This window comes from Maylandia zebra, linkage group LG18 (assembly GCF_041146795.1).
Source record: "Maylandia zebra isolate NMK-2024a linkage group LG18, Mzebra_GT3a, whole genome shotgun sequence".
Taxonomy (NCBI): Eukaryota; Metazoa; Chordata; class Actinopteri; order Cichliformes; family Cichlidae; genus Maylandia; species Maylandia zebra.
Window position 1 is genome coordinate 6091244 of NC_135184.1, and position 13026 is coordinate 6104269.

General features: G+C 40.4%; 1 protein-coding gene across 1 annotated transcript in view; it reads left to right on the plus strand.

Annotated features, from left to right (window-relative positions):
* Positions 1-13026, plus strand: part of LOC101482762 (receptor-type tyrosine-protein phosphatase N2) — a 232001-nt gene that overhangs the window by 84474 nt on the left and 134501 nt on the right. The window contains exon 11 of the mRNA XM_014410209.3: positions 2062-2141. Coding sequence (XP_014265695.2) covers positions 2062-2141 — 80 coding nt within the window. The remainder of the gene's footprint in view (positions 1-2061; positions 2142-13026) is intronic.

Consider the following 13026-nt stretch of genomic DNA (forward strand, 5'->3'; position numbering starts at 1 on the left):
AGATTCAAGTTTATATTAAAGTGTGTTGCTCTACAGATTGAGAGACGAGGTGTAAGGCCAAAAGCTTTTAGCATTGCGATCATCAGAAACAATGTGTCAAAAGCTGCGTTAATACATGTTGGGTTTTTTTTGAAAAATGATAAATTGAAGCAATAGAAGATATAAAATCACCTCCTGTGCGCTTCTTTTGCCCGGTGAGTGACAAGGTTATTTACAAGGTTCAAAGTCAATGTGGTGTCTTTGTGCTGGCGCTGCCCTGGGTAGCAGAGGCCGACAGATGGATATGTGATCAACTCAACATGAGCGATTTTACCTCTTCATCACACACGGAGAGTGTGCCTGTGCCGGCTGATGAATCACTTCATAGATGTGACAAATATATCGGCCTCATACCTCGGAGGAGAAATAATGGTCGGAAAAATGAGCTGCTGTGTTGTGTGGTGTTCCTGGGACAGACTGACTCGTTTTGTAATATTTTGTGTCTTTGGCTGCTAAGTTAACATGAAAGTACAAATATGTGTAACGTGGTGAAAACACGGCAGCGTGTAGTGGAAAAGTAAAGGTAAATGTACATCTTTTATTGAACACTTCTATCACATGCGTGGATTACTAATTCGACTTCATCTAATTAGTTGTCGTTGCAGCTTATATGTTAAAATAATGTGGAATTACTGTTGCATGTAAAACAACATGTGAATATGAGTCTGGGCTTTTCATGTTTTTCTTTGATATTCTGGCCTCTGGGCTCAAGAAACCCAATTAAAATCCCACAATAACAGTTTTAAATACTTCATGATAATGTTAAATGAAGGCTGGTCATCCAACTTTTACAAAGGTTTGAAAAGTAAACACTTTGAGGTTTTTAGAGTGTAGAGACTGGCTAAATTGTACTGTACACTGTACTGATGGACTGTGTTAGAATGTACTCTTTTAGAGACAAATCTTATATTTTTACATTGATTTCGCTTGTAAATGCATGAGAACATTGGTTCAATAGGTCTATGCATGCAGTGCATTTTGTACAGAAGTGCAAAGCACAAAGGAGTACAGAGTCAAGACACATTATATGCGGTGGGCTTCTGTACAAAAGGTGAATCTGCTTTTATTTTGCACATTTCTCTTAATTATTTTGCTGATCCTTTTAGTTTAATTATTATAATAGAAGAGGCCGACCCCACAGTCTGCAAAATGCACTCAAAAGCACCAATGAAAACAATTTAAATCCATCAATGTGAAACCACTTTGAACACGTTTTTTTTCGGCAGCATTAGGATAGGACCTGCTCCATTAATGATGTCACCATATTTTATAACAGTGTTGTTACAGCAGCAGTTACTTCCTTTAGCGGCGCACAATACATCCTGGTGGGGGACTTCGTAATATATCTTCCTGCTGGGCCTTTAGTCTGAATTACAACAGGAAAAACAAAAGGTTAATCACATTGGGAAACTCCGCTTTGGCTCTGACCACCCAGCTTCTCTGCGTCTCTCCCTCAGTGTTTCAATTCAAGCTGCTTTATTGGAATAAATGTTGGATGAACAGGGTAAAAAAAGCTCTTTCCAAAGCACCCTAAAAAGGACTACATATGTCTTTTGCTTCTTTTTCTGCTCATATTCTTGCCTTTGTTTTTACCTCTTAGTTCCTGTCCCCTTGAATTTACATCTATCATGGCAAAGTGCATCACAGTCACCATATATTGAATCAAAATGTAAATGTATTATAAACCAGGCAGCTGGAAATGTGTTTGCTCTTCTGAGAATCACGTATCAGAGTATCCTGATTCTCCTTTCTTCATTTCCTTGTGTGCTTAAATGCCAGTGGGCGCATTACATTGAGATTCAAGAGGTTATCTCGCTGTGGTGATGGGGATTGCAGCAGCCTAAAGGATCGCCACAGGTTGAAGCATTTTTTTTTCTCTCAAGTGCATGTATGGCTGAGCTTTAATGAGCAAAACTTCTTATCTGCGGGTGTCTGAAAAACAACACCTAGCCGCCAAGGGAAATAGATTCAGAAGATGCCTTTTGTAAAGCTTCTAAATGTGTGTATGTGTGTCTTTCACAGGGTGGTGGGCCCGGCTGTGACCTTCAAAGTGAGTCCCAACGCTCAGAACGTCAGCACCGCAGATGTGGCCAACGTGGCTGGTAGGTTCTCCTTGGCTGAGTAATGTTGTCTTTATACTGACAGAGGAAAAGACAACCCATTATCATTGGCTTGCTGCTGCACCTGAGGCCCCAGATGAACATTTTTCAAAACTTATGACTCCTCCAAGAATTCTTTTTTTTTTCCTACTGAGCATTCTGCCACATCCACGCAGGCACTTTGTGGCAAGTTATTCAATTCCTTTGTGTTCACTTTGGCTAAGTATTTGGTACTGGCCCATTTTGAAAGAAAGCCAGCTGGGTTTTCTGTTTTGTTACAAATCTTCAAGCAGCCATGTTTGCCTCCATCATGGAAATCCATCCGAAGAGTTGGATATGTGCCTAAATAAACAAGCTAGAAAAAAACAAAACAAGACAGGGACACCAGATATTTGTTGTGTTTGGAGAATGAGTTATTTCATTAATGCCACACAAAGAAAAAAACAGAAGTTTTCTCACAAGGAAGAATCAGCTTTTGGACAACTTTAAAGCCAACCAACCAGCATGATTAACATGGTTATACTAAATGTTGCTGTAATAAACCATCAAAGGGCTTCAGCATGTTGCTGTTTTTGGATAAAAAGCTTAAAATACCAACTGTACACTACTTGTTTAATGCCAGGTTGTTCTAAGAACCCTGGGCTAGTGACTTATGCATGATTTATAACTTGGTAGCAGGCTATGGAGTAGCCATGGCGATACATGCAGTCTGCCATACAAAACTATCAACCCGTCAGATGATAGCTGATGGTTTCCCTGTTTGCATAATTAAATGTTAAATGGGACATAATAAGATGGACAATTAGTATCCTATAAATAACTAAAAGGTACAACTGCAGTAGAGTTAATGAGTCAGTACATAGCATGAGATCAGCCAGTACATTTTTTTTTTCTTGCCTTCAGATTCTGAAGATGCATAAGCAGATTTCTGTGTAAAGCTTAAACTTCCTTTGACTTGCTCGTTAATGTGCCACTTGTTTGCAGTTTCTAGCTGTTCCTAACAGGTATGTTTCTCCACAAACTTTTTTTTTTTCAAGAAATACATCTCATTAAAGAAGTAAAAATACAATAGGGAGCCTAATTTTGCCCCTACTTGCCTCTGCTAAAATTACCATCTGCTGCCTTTGTACCTTTCTCTCTCACATTTAGCTTTCCCTGAACATGCTCACACACATTAGACTGACTGCAAGTAAGTTGGAGGAATAATGCATGAGTCACCTCCTCCAAAATGTTCAAAATGACGCACTTACAACCATACATCACATTTTACTTTTTGGAACTCACACCGAGAGAGATTATTTACTTTTAGTTAAAGAGTCAACATCATAAGAATTAAGAACATTTCAAGTAAGAACACTGGTATAAAGTGAATTTTTCCGTGTGGAAGAGGGACTCAGGTAGCAAACCAAAGGTTCTACAGGATCTCTGTATAAAAAAACGGCAATCACAGCTCACGATTAAAAAAAAAAAAAAGACATTTACCTTCGTGAAGGATTTATTAATCGATGCTGAAGGAACCAGTGTTTTATTTTTAATCGAAAAATGTAAAAATTGCCACAAACTCTTCACATGCACTAAACGGAGGTGGCACATAATGGGTTCAAATGAGTAATGGGTTAGATGCCGTCACCGCTTAAAGGTAAAAGCTTCTCCTCCGAGGTCTTTGTCGCCAGTATAAGGAGTACCATCTCAGGTGGGGGTGACAACACCATCACATATTTTACACAACAATCACAGTAGGTAGCCTATGGAAGCTGTTTTTTCTTTTTACCACTGTGTTTCAGCTCAGGTAAGTCTGCCCCAAAATGTTCTTTCCTGACCTTCATCAGCTAGTTTCAGTGTCTAAGCTGAACGAAATGGTTCAGGTGTTTGAATAATTCTAATAATCACTGAAATATTGACAAGATTGCCTCAGTGGTCCAACAGGAGACTCATATCCCAGTCTCCAGAGTGCAACTCTTTGTTTTTAGCAGCTCCACCCCCGCCACTGCTAATTTTATTGGTCTTTTGTGCCGCTACCTCGTATGAACCAGCCAATTTGTGTGTCCAAGACAACAAACGCCCTAATTGAATCTTGTTTCTGTGGTGGCTGCACATAATGTGAACACATTACAAATCATTTCTATGCATTCTAAAGTTGAGAGGTCATAGTCACCTGACTTTTTTTCCCTGTGAAACCAGGCTGGTTTGTTGGATAGCATTGATGGATTGAATATGGAAGCTTGATGTGGAGTCTGATCTTTGCCTAATTTGCACAGTTTAACACAGAACTCTGTTTAGAAAAATGGTAATAAATGCAAAATCATCAGTTGTGACTATTGCTAATATCATAATAGGTGTAATTTCTGTTGATTGTGGAGAAGATTAAAACAAGCAGAAATCAGGTGTGTAAATGTTTTCACAAGGGCGGCGTTGTGAGTGCAAAGTCGCTCGTTATCAGCAGAAATTTGTTGTCTACCACCTTCTGCTTTCCAAAGCACACAAAGGAAGTTCCACCTGATTTTGTTTCAAGATCCTGTGACTCAAAACGACTCGGTTCAAGCTGTTCTGTCACATGGAGAGGAACTCTCTATCACAGTGCAATTCAGGGGTAGAGACATTGTGAAGGTGTGTGAGAGTGTGCGTGTGTGTGTTCAGCAGACTACAGTGTGTGACTCACAGTAATGAGGCGAAGGTGTTGATGAAGTGGGGAATAAAGAAAGAAGGAATGTTTGCCATTAGCTAAGCTGTCAGTCCAGAGGGAGAGGGAGAGAGGGGACATTCCTGATACTCCTTGGGTCCAGTTCACACACATGCAAATATCACCCACAGTAGGAAATCGGACCAAAGTAAGTTAAAGTAACCTAAATGAGTATTTTATTTTTAGTTCTTATCCTGCTTGATAATTGCAAACCCACCTCCTTGCATGGGCACATGCTTTTACGTTTCTTTTTACCCCAACCATACACAGACGCACACGCTGATTATGCAACGGCTTCTCTCCTGTTTTTAAGTGCTATTGTTGGCGTTCTCATTTCCCGCCCACCGCGCCCGGTGGCTCTGCGGGGTCACGGATGAGACTCGATTGTTATTAATGCAAACATTTGACAGAACGTGCTTGAAATGAAATACGGCGTCCTCTCAGCTAAAGTGCAATAGTGTGGGCGGGCCATCTTTAAAGTGTCGTTTGTCATATTCAACTAGAATATCAATCCATCCCAAAGCGTACATTATCCCCTCTAGCCGTGGCTTATAGTGCTTTTCTGAAACATTAAGCTTTACACGGCCATTGTAATGACGTCGTTTTATCATCGTTTATAGTCACACAGCAGCAGAGGGGAGAGAGTGGACTTCCATCTCCTCTGTCACAAATTCTTGTGTTTAGGTTGAAGGCTTATGGCAGCTGTGTTTAAAATCGTTCCGTTTTATTTGATCAAATCTGTGCGAAGACCTCATTTGTTTGCCAGAAAGATGTTTAAAGCACAAAAATTATGGTGAAAGGAGGATTCACATCGTTTAATGTGGGCTGTAGAGTGCATGTGCTGCTCTGGGTAATTTGAATATCCACAATTGAATCATGAGAACGCTGAAAACTGACGGAGGAGATATTCAAAGGTTTGAAAAATCGAATCAAACGAGAGAATATCAAATAAAAATCAACCATATCAACTCAAACCTGATAAGCTAATCACACTAACTTCATTCATTATTTTAGATTTTAACATTTAAAATCTCATTTTTTATGATTACATTTTAAAAAATATATATTTTTTCAAGCATAGGCAGCTACATAACTACATAAATTAAACATTTTGCATGAGGAAAAAAATCATTTATTCCTTTTAGAGTTGCAATTTTCCATTCTCATTTCCACTTCATTAATAAAACCACTCAGGCATAGCCAGGTGTGTAAATCCACTTCTTTTAAGTTTTACTGTCTGTTCTATTATTCATTTACAGAAGAAAACAGCATAAATATGAAGATGGCATAAGAATAAGGTGTGTTATTGGGGTTGTAAGAGTTTATATTTACAAAAAGAACACTGCACCAAAATTCTGCAATTTTCTTTTAAGCATTATCGTAATATGGTTGCTGTTTTGTGACTGATGCATTAGCCTCTGTAAGTAGATGGACATGTCGACATGTCCATCGGGATGTTTGGTTGCCGTAGTGATTCTGCCTATTAACCGCTCACACTTGAGCAGCATTTATTCTGCACGCAGGTAAAGAATCCACTCACAGAACATTTACTAACACCCACTGGACATTTGCCTGACGTTTAATGAGTTACCTTCTAATTTTGTTTGTGACAAGTGACAAAATTTGGCTACTATGGTTGCTGGAAATCCCCCAAAATTAGCTTTTGCCCCAGTGGCCAAATCATCAGATTATACTACATGGTTCTCCTGACACATAAATACACATAAATAAAAGAGATGATATTAGTAGGTGTTACAAGTGACTTTATAAGCCTATAAAATGTAAAAAAAAAAAAAAATTGTAAAATATTTTGAATCTCAAGTAGATGTAATTGGAAAAAAAACATACTTAAGTTAAATTGTATTATGTAAAAATCTTTTAAAGCTAATCTCTTGGATCCTGTTTTTCTTACACTGGATTGGTTCTGACCTCGGCCCCTGGGTGCCAAAAGGTCCGATTAGTGCAGTCAGGCTATCCAGACCTGTTGTTGCATTTTAAGAAGCCACGTTACCACTTCTGTCATGGGCGCCCATCCATTGTGAAAGACTCCGAGGCCACCGGAGGCCATTGTCAAACGTGGGGGTGGATGTCAAGATGGTGGGCAGCGAGGTGGTGACCCTCATTGTCCGGCCGAGGGTGGGCGGGAGGACCCAGGGGCTACTTGCAGCGGTGCGTCACGGTCGTGAGAACGGGACCCTGTGAATAGGCCGGGGGTCAGGGTCAGGACAGCGGGCAGCTCAATTAGCACTTAAAGCAGAAGGAGAGCAGCTGAGATAGCCTGATCCTTCACCGTCTGTTCGCTTGACTTCTACTCTCTTTTTTTATTCTGCCAGCAGTTGTTTTTGCCTACATGCTAATAATGCCTGTTGGTGTGAAGATAGTTACTCACACATGCCGAAAAGCTTTGCAGTCTCAGTGATTGTTCACTGTTAGGACAGCTTCTGTTGATAGTGGTCAGGTTTAGACTCTTCTGCTATCACTTTTCCCCCTTTTTTAAGTGAAAGGAAGCCTGCTTTGTTAGCTGCAGACAATAGGTGGCTACTCAGTGTTTTGCTTTTATCTCAGAAGGATGGTTTGTGTGTTGACATGTAAATTTCCTGACGGAGGTCACTATGAGTTAAAATGGGAGAAAATATTGATCATTATGTGAAATAATTATTTCTTGTAAAGAACATTTTTCCCATATATAACATATAACTGAAATTTATTACACGAGTATGTTAAATAGAGAACCTTGCTTAAAGTTTGGGCCAATTACTTAAAACTTTTTAAAATTTTGTTTTACATTCAGTTTAATTTAGTTTTAGTTGCTGAACAGCTTAGTTTCACTAGGAAACACAACATTAACCCTTCACAGCCTGACCAATGCATTCAAATGTGATGGCAAAAATGTTTTCATTTGCAAACATGCTCAATAATCTTTTCTTCAGATGTCAGATGTCCTCTAGCTAGAAAGTAAAAGCTTGTTGTTTTATTTTAGAGTGTGCAATGCATGTCTACCAAAGCTGCATCAAAAGTGATCTGATATTTCCTGATTCTGCTCTGAATCATTGTTTCGAGACTTATTTCGTTCTGATGAACTCACATCAGAAGTGCCAGCGTGGACACTTTGTACTCCACCATAAATGCTCCTCAAGTGCTGGGCAACAGCATGCAGCTCTTTCAGTCGGCGTACTCTGTAGCAGGCATGGCGACCCATTTCACCGAAGCGGATATTTAAACTGCTTTGATATTTGGTTATAATGCAGGACCCTGGAACATTTGCCTGCTTCTCCCAGCCTTTTCAAACAGTATTAATTGCAGCACACGAGAACCAAATTAAAGTCAGACGCAGATGTTAAGGGTATTTTCTATACATCAAGCCTTAATCACATTAACAGTACAGCAAATTTAATATTTTATCAAATTAAATCGACGGTGTATCGGCATGATAATAAAGTGGCTATTTAGTAAGCGGAAATTGTTCTGGCCGCTGTAGAGGAGGAAGCAGCTTCACCCTTATCCCGACAGCTGATATCTTTCTGTCACAGAGCTTCAAAACAGATCCTGACGACTGGGTGGAGGAAGGGTTTATGTTACTTTCACAAAGGCGTTGTTTGCGTCGGAGCTTTCCTTCGCTCGACTTTTTGTCTCCTGGTTTTCTTCCGTCTGACTGGATTAGCATAGATCTCGTTCGCTGACAGGACTGACCTTCACTGCAGCTAAACACTTGTCAAAATGCCAAATGTAATTACTGAGCTCTTTAGGTCAAAGTAATGTGTTTCATCTACCTCACTTTGCCTTGTTATTGATGTGCAAGCCCTCAGACCTCAGACTGCAGTCGAGTACTCCCTTTTCCCTCTCGTAGCACCAGTTCCATGCAAGTGTTTGTGTGTCATAACATAGTGAGGAAATGTATCTGTAATTATGCCTAAGTAATGTGGTCAAATTGTGCGTTGCTGTACTGCTAGATGTCTTTCTGTGACTTTGTCAGCTTATACGCTCCCAGATCCTGTGATTATGGACAATTTAAAGTTATCTCTTAGAGCTGCAGAGTGCTTCTCCAACACTGCCTTTCAAAGGTCGTCATCATCATCACCATCACCATTACCATTCCTCCGCAAATTGCATGCCTGGAAATTGTCAACTCTGTTGTGCTGCCTTCGCATCAACTGTCTCTCAAGGTAGACTACTTGTCTTGTATTTAAATTGATTGTTAAAAAGACGTGGCTTCAATGTTTTCTTTTTTCTTTGTCGATTCGAACCACCTTATGTGGATTTTGTGTAAATCAATAAATTGCAGTCCTGATTATAATATTGTGGTAAATCAATCTGTTCTCACTGCTCTGATATGACCTGCTTGTTTCTGACATGATGCATGATTGCAGAGAGGAAGTGTTACGGTCAAAATTGACATATGCATTGTCATTGTTAACAGTAGTGACTGATTTTATGTCATCGCCATCACAGTGTGGAACTTCTTTAATTGTTCCCATTGATTGGCAATGTGATTGCATTGGAAACAGCTTGGGCACTGGGATCTGTCCAGCAGTCTCTCTGTGCCCTGCAGAAGTAGGCAAATCTATTTCCGTTAACCTCATTGCAGTTCACCTGCTAATCAGTTTTCATCACAAGCCGAAGGCTAATCGATTGTGGAAGTTCTCTCACCTGTTGGCAAAGAGGGGAGGGGAGGGGGGGATCAAAAAAGGGAAAATGTGAGGTGTGTGCTGGTGTTTAGTGATGCAATTTTCTGTGATACCGCACCATGCATTTTGCCTCGTCGCCTGTCATCACAACAGAGCTGTAGGCGTTCTGTGAAATTGCAAGATGCCTCATCCGAGCTTTAAAAAGCTTGCACACTCCCCTGCCGTTCCAGAGTCACCTGTGGTTATTTTGGTTCGACTTCAGAGGGAGCAGAGAGCTGTACACTGTCCTCTGGAGCTTTGCAATCATCTGTGAGTCCTACCGTCGAGCAGAGAGGAGGGGAGGGAGGACACAGGTGTTTTGCCGAGCTCTAGTTTGCACAGTGGTGCAACGTGATCCCCGAGCCAACCGTGCAGCCACCCTGCCAGCTACTCAGCCAAGCAGCCGGCCTGATTTCCCCAATGCTGGCACTGGCCTGCTGGCACCTCCAACCCTTCTCTCCCACTCCCGCAGCTGGCAGGATCTCTGCGAGTTGGCCTTGGCTCCTGACGTTGACTGCGGGGTTGGCAGACCTCTCCCAGATGGCCACCTTGTAGTGAAGCTGGCTTCGTGCTTGCATCACTTTTACATCATCCCTTCAGCTACAGAGCTGTGGTGGAAGGAGAGGGCTTCTGTTGGCTGTGCTGAGGCATTTTTGTACGTGATATGTGGGAGTGTTAAACTCTGCTGCAGCTCTCACACTTTCGAACGATAATTTGTTATTTGTGCCATTCGTGTCCCTGCTTTTCAGGAAACCAGTGACAGGTCTGAGACCCGAAACAGATGCAGATATAGAGTCCACCTACACACACATCAAATATACGCCTTTTTTTCAGAGGTGAAAAGGCTATTACAGCCCTTATCTTTTACATCCAAAATGACAGGACAGTATCAGCGTGCTTCTTGGGTTCATATTTTATTTATTACCTAATTTAAATGCTACTGCAAAGCCTGTAATTTATAGCCCAGTAACTCTGTAATCCCAGTTGAGCGGAAGAACAAGGGTGAACCTTTCCAAAAACTTGTTAGCACTAGGATTGAATAATTTAATATACATTTTTTAAAACCTGAATGGATGGGAGTAAAATCATCTGATAGAATTTTCTTAATATCCTCAGATTTAATGACTGTGTCTGTCTGATGACTGCTCCTAATTATCACCTCTTCATCCTACTGGTTTTTTTTGTCTTAGTTTAAAGTTCCTTTCTGCCATAATGTACAACGTAGCGTACCTGCAATTTTGCAAAATTACAGGTTTTTGAAATGTTAGAGTGAAAAGTGGAATTTTCTCTTAGTGTCGACAGCGACAGTCGCTTTTGTTCTAAGTTCTTATCGCTTTTTTTCCCATCATTTTTATGCTAATAGCTGACATATCCTTACCAGTGATTCAAACTGTGAAAAAATGAAACGTTAAAATGATTTCATTTGCATCTGTGGAAGATGCAGGCATACAGCATATATTATTTTTGCTATTGTACTGCTATTGTGGTTCTAATACTCAAGCTTATTGAGCATTCCTCCTGTATGTAGTCAAAACTACTTTCCAGTGCTTTATTTACAAAAGGTCACAACAGCATGTTCTGCATGTTCGACAGAGTCTTTACATAGATCCTCTTCTTAACACAACTCAAAATGGCTTCTTGTCTCCTCTTGGGATTGAACCAGTGATCTTTTATTCGTTAGGCGAAAGTTGCCGATCCTTGAGTCGTTGCAGGCACACTGGACGTGTCATCCCAACTGAAGTCAGAGGACAGTAGCTTGAATGTTCTGCCCCAGAGGTAAACATGATGGGGACATTCTGGGAAACACAAAGCAAGAAGACATTTTTATTCTTATTATAATGTGTAACAACAGCTGTACAGAGGTCATATGTAGAAAACACACAGTAAATTGGAAATTATGAAAATATTCAAATCAACTTGGTTTGACATACTGTAGGAAACTGAACATGAATGGAATAATCAGTCAAACACAACATTTGTATGCCATTTTGCTGACCACATAATTAATCTTTCATTATTCCAAGATTTGCTTTTTTCCCAGACTGCATTTTACCTATTTTCCTTAAAGTAAACTATGCTGTCTAAAAATTCTGTGGCAGTAAACACTGCTATCAGCAGGGGGTCAGTCATTTTTCGTTGCGCTCTAACTGCAGCTCAGACTTTTAGGACCTTTCTGTCCTCTGCTGCAGTTATTATGGACTCCTTACTGAAGCTCTCTCTCTCTCAGCGGCCCAAGGAGGCCGCCTGGACCAAGCAACTCATTTTTAGCCATCTTCAAGATGCCTGATGAGATGTAGAGGCAGACGGTTGGATTGATTGGCCCCTCTTGAGTGCACAGGCCTTGATTACAACTGCACTCAAGTACCCGAACTCCCACCCCCCACCCCTTAGTTTCTCTCTCAGTCTTGTTCTTTTTAGTCTGCCTCTCTTCTGTCTCCTTTTTCCCCATAATTTCTTTCACCTACAAAGGGAGAGGGTGGATAAGGAGAAACTGGTTGTAGAGTAGAGAATAAAAAAAGTCAAATTACTAACAAAGATTTGGCTCTGCAGGGTTCTGTCTGCACTGGAAAGTAGAACGGGGATGGATATGCCTGTTAAGGACTGGTTAGAGATGAATTTGGAATCACAATCAGTGCTTTGAAGAGAGAGAATTGGATCAATATTTTAAGAGCTAAGCAGGGAAAGTGCTGATAGTTAGCAAAATGTGTCAGTGGTTCACTTTAGTTTGCACATCTTTTCCACGCTGTAAATTAAAATAATTTTACTTTTGTACATATCCCAATGCTCTGTTAATATAAAAACATTAGAAATATTTAATCTCTGCAGCTCTACCCTGTGAGCTGCTGGGAGAAAGTCACTGGATTTAAAAAAAAAAATAAAAAAATCTTTCAAAAGGTCAATCCACCCAAATACCGACTACAGATTGCCTTTAAATAAATAGATCTTAAGATTGTATTTTTAAATATTGAATCATTTTTAGCTATCATTTTTTTTTTCTTATTTTGTATCAAAGCCTTATTTAGCTAGACATACTTTTGCTCTGGGAGCTCTGTGGTGGTCCTTTGAACTGGAGCTTAAAATAATAGGTGCTAATGCAGAATGACATACTGTACATCATCACCTTAACGCAGTTTGTTTTAAGATAAAGACCCTACAGTATTTGACAGAAAACCTTAACAATCAGATCTCCTATGAGCAACGACTTGGTGTCAGTGGGAAGGAAAAACTCCCTTTTATCAGGAAGAATCCTCACACAGAAGCAGGCACAGGGAGGGGAAGCCATCTGCTGCATCCGGTTGGGGATAGGAATGCAGTCGTAGAACCCTGGATCCTCTGAATGGAAATTTACCTTCTCTAGTAGAGGTGAGCAAGTCAGGGCCTCTGCTGTGTCATTGGAGTTTACTTATTTTCCAATTTCAAACCTGACACAAGTTTTCAGGTTTAAAAAAGATGTTTTGGCTTTAGTGAGATTTTGGGCGACTGCTTTGGTGTAAATGGGACTGAACCAATGCTCTGAGGCTGGGTGTTCATCATGTGAAGGTAT